Source organism: Ochotona curzoniae, unplaced genomic scaffold (genome assembly GCF_017591425.1).
Source record: "Ochotona curzoniae isolate NIBS_2020 unplaced genomic scaffold, NIBS_Ocur_1.0 scaffold_4763, whole genome shotgun sequence".
Classification (NCBI taxonomy): Eukaryota; Metazoa; Chordata; class Mammalia; order Lagomorpha; family Ochotonidae; genus Ochotona; species Ochotona curzoniae.
The window spans coordinates 2,658,356-2,678,561 of record NW_024467123.1 but is presented as its reverse complement, the minus strand read 5'-3'; the positions used below and the strand labels follow the sequence as shown (position 1 = coordinate 2,678,561).

The 20,206-nt window shown below is 59.4% G+C and overlaps 2 protein-coding genes across 2 annotated transcripts in view; both read left to right on the top strand.

The window, feature by feature from the left end:
* Positions 1–11,632: 11,632 nt before the first annotated feature.
* Positions 11,633–13,237, top strand: SLC18A3 (solute carrier family 18 member A3). Its single transcript, XM_040970501.1, has one exon. The coding sequence runs from the start codon at positions 11,633–11,635 to the stop codon at positions 13,235–13,237; it is 1,605 nt and encodes a 534-aa protein (XP_040826435.1).
* A 4,568-nt stretch (positions 13,238–17,805) lies between these two features.
* CHAT (choline O-acetyltransferase) overlaps positions 17,806–20,206 on the top strand; it is a 38,312-nt gene continuing 35,911 nt past the window's right edge. The window contains exon 1 of the mRNA XM_040970384.1: positions 17,806–17,871. Within this exon, the coding sequence (XP_040826318.1) occupies positions 17,806–17,871 (66 nt within the window). The remainder of the gene's footprint in view (positions 17,872–20,206) is intronic.

Below are 20,206 nucleotides of genomic sequence, written 5' to 3'. Positions count from 1 at the left end.
TCTGTTGGGTCTGCTAAGGTGATGACCTAGAATGATGTACATATCACAGCGGTGTGGGTAAAAGATGCACCCTGTTGCCAGCTCTTGGGCCAAGAACCCACAGCAAGGGCTCCTCTTGGGAGACTTGTCATCCTGCACCCCAACCTCAGGATCCCTCATCCTGCTCCCTCTCCCGAGCCCCCCAGGCTCACTGCCATGCCCCCATCTTCCACCTGTGTGACACCACAGGAGAACGTGTGTGTCACAGCTCAGGGTGTGCCTCGCTCCCTCACCCCCAAACCCGGGACAGGAAACCATCTGTTTCTTCCCACGTTCTTTTACAAACACCATTAGCCCAGCCCCTGCCTCTCGCAAACCCTCCTGTAGGTCCACCAGCTGGAGGGTGCTTTGGGCTGGCATCAAGGCCCTGTCCAGGGTCCTCCATGTACAGCATAGCCTGGGCCTCACCCCATTGAATGCCACCTGGGCAAGGGGCTGAGTGGGCTGGGGCAAGGCTTGCCTTGCCACCCTCCCTCACCAGGGGCCTACGGGCCTCCATGCAGAACAAACACCTTCCCAGCCGGTTGGCTCAACACTCGGGGTCAGAAGAGTTTGTGCAAGGTCCTGCAGTGTGATTCAAGAGCTTGTGGTTAGACACTGGGGCACCTTCCTTCTCCAACAGCCCCTAAAGAAGGCACTCTTGGATCCCACTGCCAGGCCTGGGCACATGCTAGGGATGATCAGGAACCACGTATGGGAGGCATCAGCCATCTCAGACGCTGTGGACAGCAACATGACCTGGAAGGTCCCGTGCCTCCCAGTGCCATCCTGGGGCTCCCGCACTCTGCCAGTGGCTCCTACTAAGTCCCAGCCTGTCCCGGCGTTGAGCCCGGAGCCCAGAGCAGAGATGAGGAGACAGGCCCTGGCCACAGGCGAGCATACTTGCCAGGGCGGATGCTGCCCCTGCCATGGGGGCATGGTCACTAGGAACTGTAGTTCCACAGCCATAGCAAGCTCACGATGGCTCCCATCCGATGTGTTTCCCAGCCCCTGCAGCCTTGAATAACCACAAAAGCCACATTTTGGCGGGCGGGGGAGTGTTGGTGGGCAGGGGCTGGACGGCCAGGCTTGGGTGCCTGGCCCTGGCTGGGGAAGGTGCCTGGAGCCACAACGGCGTGCCCAGATTCGAGTCCTGCCTGGAATCCTGACTCCAGCTTCTCACCAGTGCAGACCCCAGGGGGCACAGGGGCTGACTCAGTACCCGGGGTCCTGTCACCCAGCGGGGAGACGGGCTTAAGCTCCCGGGTTCTAGCTTTGGGCCTTAGCCATGTGGGCAGCTGGGGAGCGAATCAGCAATGCAAGAGCCCCTCTCTCTGTCTCTCCGTGTGTGTCTCTCTCGCTCTCAGGCTAAATGTCCATGGACAGACTGAATGCTGCACATTCCCAAGAGCTTTTCGAAGCCACATACACAAAATAGGAGAAAATTATATCCCTGACTCAGCCTGAGGCAACGAGAGGTTGTGAGAGACTGCAAGTCGCCAACCATTCGTTGGTTGTAAAAGAGCTGAACTGAGCACAAGTGTCGCAGACAGAGGCGCACACCTCGGGTCAGTGGGTCAGCCTGCTGCCTGACCGTGCGTGTGTGTGTGTGTGTGTGTGTGTGTGTGTGTGTGTGTGTGTGTGTATGAGTAAGGAGGTAGGGTATATGGAGGCTGTGCACAAGTATGTAGGTAGGTGTGCATGCATGTGTGCAAATGAGTCTGTCAGGAGTAGTGAGGGGGTGTGGAAGGAGGTGGTGTGGGGTGCGGCTGTGTGTTTGGGTGGAGGTGAGAGGGTGTGGGGTGTATGGGGTGTGTGTGCGTTCACATGGTGTGGTGTGTTCCTATGGGATGTGTTGGCATATGTAGCCCCAACCCCTCTAGGCATTTGCTACCTGACGCCCCCTGGTGTTCCTGCAGGGGTGAGCAGGCGTCAGTGCAGCGCCCCGCCCCCCAGTGCCTCGTGAGGATGGAGGAGTGTGCGCGTTGGGGGGAGAGGGTTGCACAATGCCCGAGCACTCCTGTGCTGGGGGAGGGAGACCCATGGCGGTAGCAGGGCTGGGACCACAGGACCCCGGGGTCGCAGGCAGGCAGCCTGCAAGCATGTGAGAATGCCAGGAGCTTCAGGATGGCGGGGGAATAGGAGTCACCCACCACTGAGGGTCTTGGAGCCACGCTAAGCTGGTGGACCTGACCCCCTAGAAACAGGCTAGTACCAGTCCAGAGCTGGGGATCTGCAGTCAGGCAGAGTGGAGGCCAGGAAGTCTGCAAGCTGACACATCCTCCGTGCTAGGAGCTGGGTGTAGCTCTAGGCGTAGAGAACAGAGCTGACCCCACAGACAAAGATGTGAAGTCCACAGCAGGACCCCAAAGCACAGAAGCCACATGGCCAAGTGGGCAAACAAGAGAGTGGGTTCCACAGTCGCTCCCTTGGCACATGACCCCAGTGGGCTGCACCCCCGTGACCAGAGGACATGCTGGGGCCCCCGCAGAGACTCACCTCACAGGGCCTTACAGACGGAAGCTAATCATGGTAAAAGCCTTCCACTGAGCTGGCTCAGGGCCTGGGCTGGCAGAGTGACAGTTCCCGGCCTCTGCCTCCCTCCCCGTTTCCCGGAACACCAAGGCAGTGTTGGGAGCTGGGCTGACTGCAGCCACCCAGGTTCTCAGATACTGCAAAACAAAACTTGGGCTGTCCACTAGATGGCGTCGTCTCCTTACAGGCCACTGGCCCCCACCTGTCAGCAGGTGTCAAGATGCTTCAAGAATGATACAGAGTCCCTTGCCTCATAACCAACACACAGGCTACCTGGTGTGGTGCCCGCCTGTCCTTCAGAGCTGCTGCTTCTTTTCCCAGATAGCTCACTGGTTTTTCTCAGAGCCACGGGCAGGATCCCGGGAACAGACGGCAGACGGGCCCTTCATGCCAGTCCCCACCCTCCACTGGCCTCTTCCAGCTCCCTTGATCCAAATTGCATGATCCAAGTCTGGAAAGTGAAGTGGCCCTTGCGTGTCCCCTCCCAGAAGCTTTGGATTCCAGGCAGGAAGGCTGGCAGCTGCTGCCTTCTTGGGTCTCGCAGCAAAGTCAATCTGTGACTCCTCAATGCCTGTCCGTCGAGAGAGACAATTCCTGTTATCCCAGGACATTCCTGGGTCAGGGAATTGGGAAGACTTCATGTTAGATGCCCCTCTGTCAATTCCAGCTCAGCTAAATTTGTTTGGGACAAGACAAGTTTCTTCCAGGTCTCCCATGTGGGCGCAGGGGGCCAGGAGCATTCAGCTGAATCAGAAGTGGACCTACTGGAGCTCAAACCTAGATCCATACAGAATGCTGCTGCTGCAGGCAGCAGCTCAGCCTGATGCACCGCAGCACTGGTCTGATCCTGACTCTTTTTGAAACAAGTGTCTCCTATTCCATGGTTGCCCAGTCATGGTGCTCAGTGCTGCACAGTGAGGGCAAATCGGCACCCAAGATCCTCCTCCATTCTTGAGGCGCATGCGCAGTGACGCAGAGTGACCCAGACAGTAACAGCCCACGACACAAGGAAGAAAGAGATCTGTGTGTCTGAGGGAAGGGGAGGAATCCTGGTTGGATTTGCTCAGGGTGCAGCCTGGAGATGGTGTAACTGCGAGCAGTGCCACACCAGACGCTCGAAGGTGATACTGATGTTTGGAGGAGCTAAGCAATTCTGCACAAGGCCAGAGACTGAGAAACTTGCAAAGGAAAGGCAGCTCCGAGAGGTGTTTGAAAAGACAGACCCTCTGGGCCTGCTGCGATAGCATAGTGGTTAAAGTCTTCGCCTTGCACATGCTAGGATCCCATATGGGCGCCGGTTCTAGCCTTGGCAGCTCCACTTCCCATCCAGCTCCCTGCTTGTGGTGTGGGAAAACAGTCGAGGATGGCCCAAAGCCTTGGGACCCTGCACTTGCATGGGAGACCTGGAAGAGCTCCTGACTCCTGGCTTCAGATTGGCTCAGCTCCAGCCGTTGCGGCCATTTGGGAAGTGAACCATGGGATGGAAGACCTTCCTCTCTGTCTCTCCTTCTCTCTGTATATCTGCCTTTCCAATAAAAATAAATAAATCTTAAAAGAAAAGAAAAGAAAAGACAGGCCCTCTTAGAACTGAAACACTCAAGGACACAAGTCAGGAGTCAAATCGAGGCATGACACAGAGGCCACAGCGGGAAGTGGATTACACCGTGCCTTGTGTGTCAAGCTGAGCAGTCTGGATTAACTGTCACTGCTGACAGGGCTCTGAAGGGTTTGAAGTGACGCAGCAGCTCCTATCCATCCTAATTTGCCCTGCCCAGTAAGGCTGGGCATACAGTCCCATAGGGTATAGTAGCAACGACTTTCAGCACCATAGACAGAGCCAGGGCGGTTGCGTTCCATTTCAAAATGTTGAGAGCTGCTACAACTCAGAAAGAAAAAGGTAAACAATTTAACACAGAGGAGAGAGAGAGAGAGAGAGAGAGAGAGAGGCAACTCACAAAAACAGAAACTACAAAAAGCCAAAAAACCATAGCAAAAGGCACCCAGCCAGCCAAACAAATTGATTATTGAAAGGATCATGACAACCATTTGTCTCCCAGAAGATGGACGGAAAAGGAGGAGGGCAAAACGGATGCAAGTGAGTGCTAACACATGTGGGGGTGCTGTGCAGTGCATCCACTGCTCGGGGGGGACACTTCCATTCATCCACTGAAGTGGGCGAGCTGGATACGTGCAAAATGAACCGATGGCTGGGGCTGACCCACCAACCCCCGTTATTGGTGCATCCTTTGGGGAAGCGCTTCCAATGCAAGCCCAGAGAAACTCATCAACACAGAAACAGCGAAAAATCAGCAATCACCCAGGTGTCCACCAAGAACTGAAGACATGTGCAGTAGCTACAATCAGCATGTCACAATGAGTTGAAAAGAAAGGGATGCACAATGCCATCCGGACAACAATATCTCTGTTAAATCGGACATGTCTGGGAGCCGGCATTGTGGCACAGTGCGTTGGGCTGCTGCTCGAGACACCTGCGTACGGTAGCAGAGGACTGGTTCGATTCCTGGCTCCTCCACTTCTGTTCCTACTTCCTGCTCTTGCATTCTGGCCTAAGCACTGGGACCCCTGCACTTGAGACACATGAGAGAAGACACCAACGGAGTTCCTGGCTCCTGGCTTCAGTCTGGCCCAGGCCTGCTTCTTGCAGGGATTTAGGGACTCTCTCTTTCTCTGCCATTGAGGTAGATGAATATATATCCGGTGCAATAGCCTAGTGGCTAAAGTCCTCATCTTGCATATGCCAGGATCCCAGATGGGCACTGATTCGAATCCCGGCTAGTCCACTTCCCTTCCAGTACCCTGCTTGTGGCCCGGGAAGGCAGTAGGATGATCCAAAGCCTTGGGCCCCTGCACCCGCATGGGAGACACAGAAGAGCTCCTGGCTGCTGGTTTTAGCATGGCTCAGCTGTAGATTGAGGAGTGAATCGGGGGATAAAGATCTTGCTGTAGATCTGCTATGACAATAAAAATAAATAAATCTTTTCTTAAAAAAAAACCTTTAAAACATAACAACTGATTTACTTAAACATAATGGTGCTTATGTTAAATTGCATATCAGCTTGTGTTTGTGAAGGCACTTTGGCGATTCTCTGCAGGAGGTCAGGGTGTGATTCAGCAGGCTAAACTGCCGCCACGATGCCCATACTGGAATGCCAGGTCATGTCCCAGATGGATGCCCTTCCGATCCAGCACCCTGCTTATGAGCCGGGGAAAACAGCAGCAGGCGGCCCAAGTGCCTGGGGCCCTGCATGCAGGTGGGAGACCAGGATGGGATGCTGGGCTTCTGGCCTTTGCCCATTTGGAGAGGGAACCAGCAGCTGGAAGAATGACCTTCTCTCTCTCTCTCTCTCTCTCTCTCTCTCTCTCTCTCTCTCTCTCTCTCTCGCTCTGACTTTGAAACAAATAAACTAATCACTTTTTTAAGTTCTGGAAAAGGGGATTAGAGGATTAGTTCATTTTGGTGCAAAAGATAATTGTACATCCCTGAATAGTTTTCCCGTGACACCCATGTTCACGATGTCTGTGCAGGCTTCCCCGTTACGCATGGCTTTCCAAAGTTTTTGCACCAAAACGGCTTATATTTTAACTCCGTTGTTCGCATGCCTCTTCAAGTGCTCTAGGTATGTCTGGAAAAGAGTTTCTAAAAGGTTGGAAAATACACATGAAAATAGTAATGATGGCAGGGGAGACCAACTCTTCACGGTGCTCTGATGGGCCAATGTCTTCCTAACATGATTACTTTCTGTTTTAAATAGATGTAGAATTGGATCTCAAAATCAGATGCCCCAGTATCCATGCCAAGGGGCCCTGGTCAGCATGAGACAGGAAACACAATAAAGCAAAAATAAAACATTGTGCCTTCCAGGCCCATGTGGGCAGGCATAGAAAATCCACCAGGATTTGGCGGGGGGGCAGGTGCTGGGGGTCACAGCATTTCAGGGAGGCAGAGGGCTGAGGGCAATGGAAGAAGGCCCGGCAGTGAGCCAGCCAGATGCTGGTTCAAGGGTGTGGCTGGAGGAGCCCCTGGGACCTGGTAGGAGAGGTCAGGGAGGGAAGAAGCAGGTTGCCCTGCGGTCTGTGAGAAGCCTGGAGTTTGGTGGCACTTCATGGAGGCGTGCACAGCTGGCCAGGCTGGGAAGCATGGGACAAGACTCCTCTTGTCCTGCTGTGGAGAGAGATGCTGACTCCGGGCTAGGAGGCAGCAGCAATAAAGCTGCCTTATTGCACAAGGAGGGAAGCCACGGTAGCAGCAGGAAGCCGAGGCTTGGCTTGCACCAGTTTTTACCACAAATCCTGGGGGAGTCAGAGGGATTGAGAGTGGGTTGGAAATCCCCATTCCAGGATCTGTGGAAAGGAACAACTCCAGGACCTGCCCATAATGGATCCCTGACTGCAGCCTAGCTCTGCTGTGCGCACAGAGAGCCTGGGCCACCCAGGACGGGCTGGCCAAGGGCGGCCAGGCAGGCACGTAGCCCTTTGGCTTCCGGCCAGGGGACTCACAGCTTTCCCGGAAAGACTGGGACGACCGCTCTGTTCTTTTTGCATCTGAGAATATGCGGCTGGGGAAACCTAAATTAATTAAGTGGTGCTGAGGCCCTGAGGCCCTCCGGAAACAGTGCGGGGGGTGGGGGGAATGGTCGAAGCCTGAGCTCACTGCACCCCCCGCCCCCTCCCCCTGCTCCCCACCCAGTGCTGGAATCCACAGAGGCTCCTGGGCTGGCTGGGATCTAACGCTGCACTTCAGTGCTTCCAGAGAGACAAAGAAATCATAAATCAGGAGCAGGAACCCCACCCACGCACCAAGCAACGCGCTCGCTCACTCGGTTCACATTGCTGGCATCAGACATGTCGCCAAAGCAGCAAATGGCAGAGCCCCAAAAATGATGTGACCCCCCCACGACCGACTGTCTGGGCAGTGAAGCCAGGCTGACCCAGTGTCTCCCTATTAAGCAGCAGCTGTTTCCTCAGGACCCACCCAAGATCACACACACATACTAAGCCAGGCACTGTGCACAGCAAGTCTGCCACACCTGCCTCGGCCTCCGCGCTCTCCAACAAACTCCCCCACGCCCCTCCAACGCCAGTCCAGTAGATTCTGTTCCATCAGACCAAGGCCAGGGTTGCCAGCCAGAAATCACCAAACTTTGAGGTCACACACAACAATGAATCCATAGCAAATGCAAAAGCTCTGACTCAGCCCCAGAACTCAAGCTAAGGTCTTCCAAGTCAGTCTTTCCCTTGTGCCCTGGGGGACCGATAGCTGGATGCCGAGCTACAGCATCTGTGTTCGAATCTCTCTCCACCACCTGTTAGCTCTGTCTGCGGATGGTTGGTGAGCTCATTTCAATGAGTTAGGATTTGCAAGGTGCTCACAGCAGGGTCTGGCACACAGTAAGTAGTTTTGTGTGTTTCTCTAACAAATTCCTTCTTTTACTGGTTGAGCATGCATTAAGCAGCAAATGCATACTCTGTAGCAACAATGCTGGATCTAATCGAGAAAGCAATGGAGAGAAAATGCTTTCCATTTGCTCCTATGGAACCGGGTGGGAAGTTCCCTTCTTCCGGTAAGATAGGGAGAAGCCCCTCCCCCCAAAGGAATTTATCAAGAAATCAGGTAAAGAGGGAGATGCCAGAAGCGCAAGATAGACGGGACCAGCCCTTGCAGGAGGTGGATGACAAGCATCGCCCGGGCCAGTACCCTGGACAGCTCCCGCCTACACAGGTCGGAATGCAGGGATACAGGATGCTCTCCAGCCCTCCTATGCCTCTCTGAGGCTCTAGCATTTTGCTGAAAGGGTCCTTGGCCCCCTGGTGTCCCCTGCACTCTGGTCCTTAAGGCTGATGGAACAAGGGGGTTGCCTCATGATCCGGAAGTTTGGAGGTGGCAGAGTCTACCATGCCTGGTCCTGCTTCTCATCTCGCGTGTGACCCAAAGGTGGTCACCTTGCAGGGACACAAGCAGGCAGCGTGAGTGCCAGGATACAGGCTCTCCAGCCGAGGGGGAGAGCCAGGCTCTGCCGTGGGACCCCGCCACCAACAGCCTGGGCTAAGATGTGGCCCACAGCATCCTCGCTGCACCAGTTCTGAGGCATGAGCAGAAAATCGCACGTGCTCCGTCCCTGGTGCAGGGAAAATCATAATGAATGTGTCTGCTTCCTGCCTCACAGGAACAGAGTGCTGGAGGGGGCCTGAATTCAAGCACAGCCCGGGACCGCGTGGATCCCACGGGGCTGGGAAAAGGGGGTTGCCTCCAGGAAGCCCAGGGAGGCTAGTTTCCCGTCTTGTGATTCCGGCTCCTACCTTAAACCCTTTCCTTTTGCTTTTTTTTTCCGTTTGGCCTTAGACAGGGCAGGCAACACTGGCATAAACAATCATTTGTCTGTGGGCTGGAAGGCTGCCTGTCCCTTGGGAAGTCTCATAATTGCCAAGTCAAAGACCCCAAGGTCTCACACTCTGATGCCTGCAGAACTAGGCAGGTGGGAGGTTTGCAGGGAAGGACAGGGGGGCCGCTGGGGCAAGCTCAGAACGGTCATGCACCAAATAAAACTTCCAAGTTCTCTTACCTCCAGTGAGCCCCTACCCCCACCCCTGGCCACAATCCCTCCTGTCCAAACTTGGGTGTCTGTCTCCCCACCTCTTAGGAGACAGACCCAGACAGGGGCTCAGCCAAGGTCTCCTCAGGCCAGGCCTCAGTGCCATGGAACTCTCTCAGACAGAGGGCCCTACAGAGCAGGGTCAGCCAGTGGACGCCTCTCCTTGCCCCAGGTGGCGTGGCGAGAGGAGAGCTTAGGCAATCACAGCTGGCAGGGCCACCGTCTCAGGTCTGACGCTGTGTCTCCAACGCTTCAGGACAGAGTCATCTTAGGGTCGGCTGCCAACTTTCCAACACCCTCCACATGCTCCGACAGCCCCAGACGGGCCTAGCTTCATAGCACCCACCTTAACCTGCAGGGTCAGCAGCATAGCCAGGACACCCCGACTTCGGGGGGTGGGATGGGGCTGGGGCTTCTTGTTCCTGCTCCTCACATAGACCCTCTACACAAGTGACATGAGGGGGAATGGCAACTTTCCAACAGAACAATGACAGTGGCGAGTTGGCACACTGCTTCCAGTGTGTGCCAGGCAGGTACTTGCATGGCAGTTACCACCCATGAACCCCTTTTAGAAATAAAACAACTGAGGAACCCAGACACCAAGTCATTTCCAGAGGTGGGGTGCTATGACAAGCAGGTGGCAGAGGTGAGAGCCACCGGAGCTCCCATAAAGCTCCTGTTCTTCTGCCCGGGGCCCTGGGGTCTCCTACCGGGTTGGGAGTGCATGAGGCACAAACGGCCACATGCATTTTATTTGGTCTGTTTTTAGACCAGAAGGGGTGGGGAGAGAGAGAGAGAGAGAGAGAGAAAAAAAAAAAAAAAGCAAACCAGAACCTCAACAACGCAAGCCCCGCGGGGCCACCCTCTTTCCAGCCAGCATCGGGACTAGAACACCAGCTCCAGGGGCCATCGGCGGCCAAAGCCCTTCGGGGGGGGGGGGGGGGGGGGGGGACGCAGGTGCAGCGTGGCGCAGCGCAGTGTACAGCGGGGACTGACCAGGTCAGGTGGGGGCTGAAAAGAAGAGGCCTCCGGCTGCGGGCCTCTGGCACGGTGAGCCTAGCTTGCTGTTCCCTGCCTGGACGGGGGTAGGGTGGGCGCGGCGCCCCGATCCCGCAGCTCCCGGAGGGACCCAGACCACGTCATTCCTGAGCCCAGACAGCCCATCCCCAGAGATGCAGAAAGGAGGTTGGAAAAGTGGGTGGAGGCGCAGAGAAGCTGAGGGAGGGTCTGAGAGTTCAGTGGAGAAGGGGAGACGTGGAGGGGCGAGGTGGACCCGCAAGGTTCCTGGGCCCGGACTAATCCTGGGGCTTCCAGAGTAAGGACCAGGCCACCTCTCCCAGCTCGGTCCTCACATGCTCCTAGTGGGGAATTTTTAAATTTGTTTTTATGCTGTGACAATTTGCCCAAGGACCGGTATGTCCCAGCCTCCCCTCCCTTCCTGGGGAGGGGGAGGGGGGTGATTTATGTGGGGGCGGGGCCAGAGGAAAGCTTGGGGAGGGGGTCTGTGCCCCGGAGTCCCTCGGCTCGCGCGGCTCGCCCCGTGCCAGCTGCGAGGACAGATGGACGCGGACGCGGCTCACCTCGGGGGCTCCCTGCCCGCTGCGCACCGACTCAGGCCGAGGCGGAAATCCAGAGTCCCCGGCTCCCACCCCCTCTCCGAGAGGGATGGGGGCGGCGGGGAACCTGCTGGTCCGTCCCGCTGCCCCGCGGGGACTTAGCCAGGAGCAGGGGCGCGAGGGCCGGCGCCTTGTGCGGCGCGCCCACCCCGCTATCCCCCACCCCAGGGGCTGTCCCTTCCGAGAGTTTCCCGCACCAAGACCCCCTAACTGGGGCTCCCAACCCTGGAACGCGGGGACCCCTACCCGGCCGCGCCCCGCCCCCGGCCCCCGCCCCGCCGACGTCGTATTAGCATGAGCGACGCAAGTGGCCGGGGCATCACTTGGGGGCCGGGACTCACCGCGTCACAGCCCCGAGTGGAAGCGAAGGAGGAGAAAAAAAAAGAAAGAAAAGGAGGCGGCGGCTGAGGAGGCGAGAGCGGCCGCGCGGGGCGGGGAGGTGAGCGCGGCGGCAGCGGTGGCGATGCCCCTCGGCCGGCGCGCGCGGCCTCACAGCGCGGCGGGGGCAGCTCCGGGTGCGCCCCGTGCGCAACGCGGCCAGTCTCCGGCCGCAGCCTCGCAGCGCACCCGCCCCTGAGCACGGCGGCGGCGGCGGCGGGTCCCTCGGGCCGGCCAAGGGCGCGGCAGCGGCGGCGCCTCGCGGGACGGAGCCCTTGTCTTTCCCGGGGCACGGGGCCATGCGCCGTGCAGCCACCTGAGGCACAGGGTGCTCTGCGCGGCGAGGACCGCGCTTCCCAGCCCATCCACCCTCCACCAAGTCCCGCGCTCTCCTTTCTGCACTGCGGGGGGACGTCGGCGCCCTCACCTGCTGGAGAAGCGTCCGCAAGAAGAGCCTCGTGGGGGGTAGGGGGCATGGAGTCCGCGGCGCCCGCGGGCCAGGCCCGGGCTGCGGCCAGCAAGCTGTCCCAGGCGGTGGGCGCTGTGCTGCAGGAGCCCCGGCGGCAGCGGCGCCTGGTGCTGGTCATCGTGTGTGTGGCGCTGCTGCTGGACAATATGTTGTACATGGTCATCGTGCCCATCGTGCCGGACTACATCGCCTCCATGCGTGGCGGCCACCACGACCCCACGCCGACCACCGAGGCCTGGGCGCCCACTTCGCCACCGACGCCGACACCAGCCCCAGACAACACCAGCGCCAACGCCTCGGCGGCCCCGACGGCTGCGCCGCGGCCGGCTGTGTCGGGCCTGCTGCGGCCGCGCTACCCGGCGGAGAGCGAAGACGTGAAGATCGGGCTGCTGTTCGCCTCCAAGGCCATCCTGCAGCTGCTGGTGAACCCCCTCAGCGGGCCCTTCATCGACCGCATGAGCTACGACGTGCCGCTGCTCATCGGCCTGGGAGTCATGTTCGCATCCACCGTGCTGTTCGCCTTCGCCGAGGACTACGGCACGCTGTTTGCCGCGCGCAGCCTGCAGGGCCTGGGCTCCGCTTTCGCCGACACGTCGGGCATCGCCATGATCGCCGACAAGTACCCCGAGGAGCCCGAGCGGAGCCGCGCGCTGGGTGTGGCGCTCGCCTTCATCAGCTTCGGCAGCCTGGTGGCGCCGCCCTTCGGCGGCATCCTCTACGAGTTCGCGGGCAAGCGGGTGCCCTTCCTGGTGCTGGCCGCCGTCTCGTTGCTCGACGCGCTGCTGCTCCTGGCCGTGGCCAAGCCCTTCTCGGCGGCTGCGCGGGCGCGCGCCAACCTGCCGGTGGGCACACCTATCCACCGCCTCATGCTGGACCCTTACATCGCCGTGGTGGCCGGGGCGCTCACCACCTGCAACATCCCCCTCGCCTTCCTGGAGCCCACCATCGCCACATGGATGCAGCATACCATGGCCGCGTCCGAGTGGCAGATGGGCCTGGTCTGGCTGCCGGCCTTCGTGCCGCACGTGCTCGGCGTCTACCTCACCGTGCGCCTGGCGGCGCGCTACCCGCACCTGCAGTGGCTCTACGGGGCGCTCGGGCTGGCGGTGATCGGCGCCAGCTCCTGCCTCGTGCCCGTCTGCGTCTCCTTCGCGCCGCTGGTGGTCTCGCTCTGCGGCCTCTGCTTTGGCATCGCGCTGGTGGATACGGCGCTGCTGCCCACGCTCGCCTTCCTCGTGGACGTGCGCCACGTCTCCGTCTACGGCAGCGTCTACGCCATCGCCGACATCTCCTACTCCGTGGCCTACGCGCTCGGGCCCATTGTGGCGGGCCACATCGTACACTCGCTGGGCTTCGAGCAGCTCAGCCTGGGCATGGGCCTGGCCAACCTGCTCTATGCGCCGGTGCTGCTGCTGCTGCGCAACGTAGGCCTCCTGACGCGCTCGCGCTCCGAGCGCGACGTGTTGCTGGACGAGCCGCCACAGGGCCTCTACGACGCCGTGCGCCTGCGGGAGCGCTCTGCACCCGACCCGGACGGCGAGCTAGGCGGCCCGCCCGACCCTTCGGACGCGTGCGAGGACGACTACGACTACTACTACACTCGCAGCTAGCCGTCTCCGCTCCTGCTTCGGGCCGCCCCGCCCCCACCCTCGGGGTTAGGGCAGGTGGAGGGGGAGGAGGGGAGTGGGCAGAGGAAGGGGAGGGAGAGCAATTGCCCCGGGAGCGCACTGGCCAGCTCAAACTCAGGGCCCGCCTCCTGTAACCAGGACCCCCGCCTCACCCGCTCTGCCGCGCCCCTGCCAGAACCTCCTCCTAGTGACCCGTTCAGTGGCCCCTCTCCTTGGTCCGACAGGGCGTGGGGCACCGAGGCAGGGGAACGTCAGCGGCTGCGCTCCAGGCCGAGGGGGCGGGAGGAGACCTGCGGGCCGCCACCTCGGGCCCCTACCCCCTCACCGTTCGCCGTGTAAAGAGCGCGGTACGTCTGTCTCTCCCTCACTCTTCTCCCTGTGCCAAACACAGCCTGCGCTGCGCCGCCGGTGCCTCTGGTCCGAATTAATAAACCTTATCTGTCTGAAGAGCTCGAGTCTCTTTACTGGTGGGGTGGGCACCTGAACACAGGGCCCCATCTCCTCGGACAGAGTGGTAAGTGAGTCGGCCTCACCAAGCCTCCCCATTCCCGACCCTGAACGCGTGGGAAGCCTGTAGCTCCTTTGCAACCAGGACAAGGACTCCTATTGGCCGTCACCCCTCCAGAACCCGCGCTCCGCTCAGCTGGAAACCGGGCCTCTGTGGGCTGGCGCCCAGTACAGCGCCCTAAGGGGTGACGCCTGGGGGTGCCCAGGACCTGCCGGGGCTGGGAGCGCCGGGCCCCGCCCTCGGAGGGCACGCCCCGTGCCGGCCACCAAGGCTTCCCTTCCCACCTGTATCTCGCCCCGTCCGGTCGGCCTTCAAGGAGGCAACCGGAGGCCAAGCCATTGCGGGTAAAGGAAAAAGAAACACACCAGCCGGGCTTTGCGGCCCGCAAAACGGCATCCGCGGTGTGTTTGTGTGCGCGCGCGAGCGTTGGAGAACCGGGCGCTTCCCCAGGAAGTGGGGAGGCCACAGGTGGCCGCTGCGCTTCCTCGCAGCAGGTCCGGGTGCTGAAGGGAGAGGACCGGAGTGTGCGAGCTGGGGCCAGCCACCGCGGCCCATCCCGAATGGAAGCAGCTACCCGGGGTTGTTAGAAGTTTTCCAGCCCGTTCTAGGGAGTTCCGGTCCTGGGAGCTCCAGGCTGGCGCTGAGGGCATCTCCCTCCACCACTACCACCAAGGTCCAGAATCCATGGAGCGGTCTTTGGGGGGGGGGGGCGGCGCCTGTGCCAGCATTGCCAAAGTAAGCGTGTCTGCCCTGGTGTGTGTGTGTGTGTGTGTGTGTGTGTGTGTGTGTGTGTGTGTGTGTGTGTGATTCCCCCTCTGTGTGTGCATCTGAGTGAGGCCTGTCCTTGTGGGTACTTCTTTGGGGGCTTTCTATTTAGGAGGCCAGGTCTGTCTTTCCCCTGGGTCGGGTTTCCAAGCACTCCCCCCCCATCTGTCCTCAGGAGAGACCCTTCCATCTTCACCTCCCATCCCCCAGCGCCAGCTTGGATGGGACTGTGACAAAGAGGGACAGAGACCCTGGAGTAATCACCAAGCAGGCCTTATATTTTTTTATTATTAGTATTAATATTATAAGATGGTACAGGAGAGTGTGGGTCTGGCCTGCTCAGACTGCCTCTGACCCAATCCTCCCCAGGACTGCTGCGTGAGCAAACGCTGGCTGGCGGGCGGGCGGGCATCTTGGTGCTGGGGGAGCGCGGGCGTGGGACGGGCTGGGCAGGGGGCAGCGGGCTGGGGTGGAGCCGCGTTCCCGGTGCCCTTCTCAGGATTGTGCTACCCCTGCGCGAGCTGCTCCGGGAAGCCGTCCGGACAGGTTCCGGGGACCGGGCGGTGGGAGGGGGTGGGGGGACAGAAGACAGAGAGCGGAAGGGAGCCGGGGAGGGTTCGGGAAGGAGGAGGGACGCTAGCAAAGAGGGGAGGCGCGTCGGGCTCACCAGCAGACAGTCTGGCGGCCGCGGGGACCCGGCGACGTCGGAGGCTCCAGCGGGGACCCAGGCGGCGGCCCCGGTCCGCGCAACCGACGCGCCCCTCCCACCCCGCCCATACTTACTGGCGACACCGGCCCCCGCCACCCCCACCCTACGTCCGCAGTCCTGTTTGGTGCTGTGCAGCGGCGACCAAGGCGGTGGTGCCCGGGAGAGCAGGTGAGAAGGGCCGGGCGTGCAGGCGGGGCACGGAGCTCCGGGAACGGAGGACCGCGGGTGGACACGCTGTGCCGTCATCGCAGCCCTGGCTTCAGAGGCCCTGGGACTCGCCTGGTCCTCCGAGTCCGGTACCGCGGTGACCGTCGGGGGAGGTGAGGGGGAGAGGAACGGCTAGGAGGCTGCGGAATGGTGCTGCCCGGGAGCTTGGACTTGGAGAGTGCTTGGAGCCTCTGGGTTGCTGCGCCTCTGAGCTTCCCGTGGCCGGCCAGGCACCACCGGCTGAGGGCTGAGGTCTGTGCTAGCCGCGCACAGGAGGAGGGTCCGCGGCCCCTGGAGGTGATGCTGCGCGTGCGCCTGCCGACTCAGCTGTTCGCGCAGAGGGAGTGGGCGGTGGGGCGCGGCCAGGTGATGCCCGATCAGACTGGACTGGGCATTGGGGGCTCTGTTCTGGAGACCCGTACCCCAGGCAGTCTATAGGAGGCCAGGAGGGCGGCTGCTTGGATTACACGCACAAGACAGACAAACGTCAAGGAGGACAGGGAACTGGCAGGGCAGAACCACCGCAAACTATCATACTAGGGTCAGCCTGGAAACCTGAGTTTGCGGGAGGTGGGGTGGGGGGACGGCAGGAGACTGGGCAGCCAGAAGAGACACTGGCCTGACTTTGTCCAGGTGCCCTCTCCTAGGGGCTGCTGGGCTCAGCTGGGCTCAGCTGTAGTCCTGGGCAACCCCTGATGCACCTGCTCAGGTTCTGTGATGGGGAGTTGTGTCCCAGGGACACGACTCGAGAGTGAATTGAGGGGTTTTGAGTACTTGGCACCTTGAGATCCATTACTGGAGGTCAGAAAGATAAGAGCAGGTGATACCTTGCATTGTAATCTGGGAAAGGGGAAGGGTGTGAAGCTGTTTAAGTTCCGGGGCTCTTCATGGGGAATATGGACACGCCCAGCCTGCTAGGCAGGGAGATGCTGCTAAGTTCTTTCCACCTGCAGAACTGAGACATCTGGCTAGGAGGTACAGAAATAGGAAAGTGTGTCACGGGCCAAAGTCAGACCTGTTAGTAGCACCAACCGACTGGGATCACCCTGTCCCTGCCTGCCAGGATTTTACCACCTCTGCCCCGTGCCACAGACACGCACTGCCTCCTGCCCTGGCTGTGCTTCTCCTCCTTTGCCCCCTGCACTAGGCAGAACTGCTGTTGGTGGTATGAGAGGCTAAACACGAGGAGCTGTGGGTTCTTGGCGGGGGGAATGGTGGGTGCGTTTGGTGGAAGTCGTGCAGGTGTGCCTCTGCAGGCTGAGGTTTGGGGCACCTCAGGATGCTCCCCACCACCTTCAAAACCGGCCTTGAGCAGTGGGCATTTAGGCAGTTAGGATGCCAGGTAGGGACACCCGTGTCTCAGAGCACCTGAATTCAAGTCCCAGCTCTGCTGCTGATCCCACTAATGGGCACCTGGGATCAGCAGCAATGGCTCAAGCCGTTAGGTTCTGGACACTCCTGCAGCAAGAGACGTGGATTGAGTGGGTCCCTGTTTCAGACATTGGGGATGTGTGGGGAAGGAATTGGCAGGTGGAAGTTTTCCTGTGTGTGTGTCCCCCTCTTTTAATAACAAAGACAAGAGAAAAACTGGTCTTACTCTTCTTGGTCTGTACTTTCCAAACCTGCTTTTATTGCTTCTATCCAGGCTCCTAGGAGCCCAGGCTCCCAGCCCCTTGTACCACCTCCCTCTGGTCTGGGAGCCACCAGACCAGAAACCAGCTAATTCACAGCTCATCCAGCAAACCCTGGAGGCCGCCCCCACCTCACTGTGCCCAGAGCACCTGCTCGAGCAGAGAGCCTTCAAGGGCATTGGACCCATTCAATACACGCATCCATTCATGCACCACGTGTCCCTCCTCTTCAGCTAGCTAGCCATCATCTACCCGCGGCATGCCAGCCCCAGAGATCACGCACTGGTCTGGATTCGACTCAGCCCAGTGCCAAGCAGTTGTGTCCCAGGCATGAACAAAGCGAGAGGATTGCAGGTGGCCCCTCCTACATTTGGAGGGGAGGCAAGCCCAGCCCTGCTCATCCCTTCGCTGCTGCCCTGGGGTCATGTTCCAGGTGGAGGCTCCCTCCAAACCCTCTCCTCTATGGGGGCTCAGAGAGAATAGTCATGCTCGAGGGGGCCAGGTCTGGGGTGTGCAGGGGGGGTGGAGGTGGGCACTGAGATAAGATCCAGGCTTGAGAGTGAGACCTCAATATGCTACAAGTGGTCTCTAGCCTCCTCGTGGGGCTGGGGTGGGGATCCTGTTGTGGGAAAGGAGAGTTTGTGGCAGACCACTGTGATTCACGCCTTGATGCCCTCACTTCTCTCTTCCCAGGTCTCCCCTTTGCTTGCCCAGCCCAGGAGTCCCCAAGATGCCCATCCTGGACAAAGTGTCCCAGAAGGTGGCTACGAAAATGGCCAGCAGTGAGGAGGAGCCTGTGAGTGATGCTCGGAGTCCTTCCCCCCCCCCCACCCCCTTCTAGGCCCTGCCTGGAGCCCAGAAGGCCTGGGAGCTGGGTGGGAGTGGCCTCAGGGCAAGCAGCGGCTTGCTACAATCAGACTTCCTAATCCCTGAGTCCGGACCCGGAATCACCTGTCCTCCTAGAAAAGCCTCATCCCACCCCAGTGGAGCTGTCTGTGGGAGAGGCTGCATGCCCTTCTCGCAGCCCCAGCTGCTGTTGCCACTAGCTCAGCCCAGGAGCCCTGGCCACCACCTGCTTCACTGGCCTGAGCCATACCCCCTCCCACCCGGCCTTTGTTGTTGCCCCTGTTGGCTTTTCCCCCCTCCCCCCCCCCCCAGCCTTGGTCTGGTCCCATCGGAATTTTCTTTGATGGCTCTGATCAGAACTTTCTGGTTTCTCCCCTTCGAGGCTGCCAATGACAGTGCCCCAACATATGCAGCTCATCCAAGTCTGTACTGTTGTCTGCGGCTCATGGCGTACTCCCTGCCCCAGCTGAACTGCAGTGGAAATTGTGTCCAGCCCAAACTGGCCAAGAAAGCCTGTATCTATAGGCTCCAGAGTCCAGAAGGGCCTGAGAAGGAGCCCAGCGAGGCTCAGATGCTCATGCTCGGCTTTCCTGTTTCATCTCCGAGTCCCACCCACCCACTGCGCTGACGCCAAAGCCCAGAGCAGCACGGTCACTACTCCTGGCCGAGCTCCAGCCTCACGCACAAGCAGGCCCTCTTGGCCAGATCACCAGCTGGGCTGGGCTTTCTGCTCTTCTTTCCTCCTCCTCTCCCCATTCTCCCCGCTCTCCCCCTGCAACCTATACCCGAGACCACAAGAGCAAGAGAAACAGAAGTGACTGTGATGGGGATGGGCAGCCCTGAGGTGCTGCCCAGACCTGTGCTGGCATTGCTCCCTGGGGCAGGAGCAACCTCTAGCAGGCACCGACACCCCACCCTCTGCCAGAGCAGTGAGCGCCAGAAACAGGATCAGACAGGTGGATGGCTGTCACCTACTCCGTCAACGCACATTCATGTCATCAGCCTCTCCCTGGGCAGGACAGGGCGAAGCAGAGCGGGGGCGGGTGGGGGGCACAACCCTGCAGGACCCTTCAGTCCACAGCACACCAGGGCAGGGAGGGGCATCAGAGAAGAAACCCTTCCCTTCACCCTTGCCCCCTGGAAGGTGGCCTGCTAGCCATCAACCTAAGCAATACTGTTAAAAATGCTGCTTGCCTGAAACCAGCAGCTGAGAGAGGGAGAAGAGAAGGGACGGGGCAGAGAGAGTGACAGCTGAAGAGGAGCAGGGCAAGGGGTCTGAGTCCTCCATCTGCCACCTGACTTTTTAGATGGCCTTCCATGGCTTTGCATGTCCTCACCTGTGAATGGACCAGCATTTCCTGCCCTGGCTGAGTCACAAAGGCGAAGAGTCACCTGAGACCCTAGGTGATTCCGCTAAGCTAGAGGAAGAGGGGGGTGTCCTCTCTCCCAGGCAGACAGTAGAGGTGAGGTGGGGCAGTGGAGAGGTCCTGTCCGGATTCCGGCTACACGTGGGGGTCCGGAAGATGGCAGGTTTCCTGGGACAACAGTGTCACCCCCGATGCTTCCTTTTGTAAAGTGGTCGCTAACATGGGATAGGTATACCTTGTAATGGGGTACATGTGTGCAGCATAAACTGAGCAAATTGGGCAGTGGTCTTTCCATTTTGTCTCTTTGCATTTGGGGTCTTTGGGGTGCTCCCTCTGACTCTTCATGTGTTCCATAAACATATTTGTCTACATATCATGTGACTTACTGTTACTACTCCAGCCTGACTCTGCTTTGGCACCTGTCACTCAGCCTCCCTTTATCTGCATCCTTTCCAATCTCCAGTAATCGCTGTTGTAAGTTCAGGGGGAGGAAGTCCCCATATGTGAGACAGGGAAGGTGTCACGTTAGTCCGGCGTCCTCTCCTCGCTCTAGCCGGCTCCATCCACTTTGCTGCTGATGTCAGGGTTTCATTCTTTTTGTGAAGGCTGCAGTCTAATCCACAGTGCCCATATGTCACCTTTGCCGTGCCCACTTGTCCTTCCGTGAACACCTGAGCTGGCTCCGTATCTCGGCTGCTGCCGCAGGCCACACATCTGTGTGATGTGTTGATTGTGTTTGCTCTGGATCTCTCCCTCGGCCTGGGTGGGCAGGGTGAGCTGATAGACCCGACTTTTTGTTTTCAGTTCCGGGATGGCTGGACTGATTTGCATTCCCACTGGCAACAGTGACAAGTTTCCTTCCCTCCTCGCCCTATACCTTCATTACCTTCTGGCTCTTCATCCCTCACCCTCCACAGG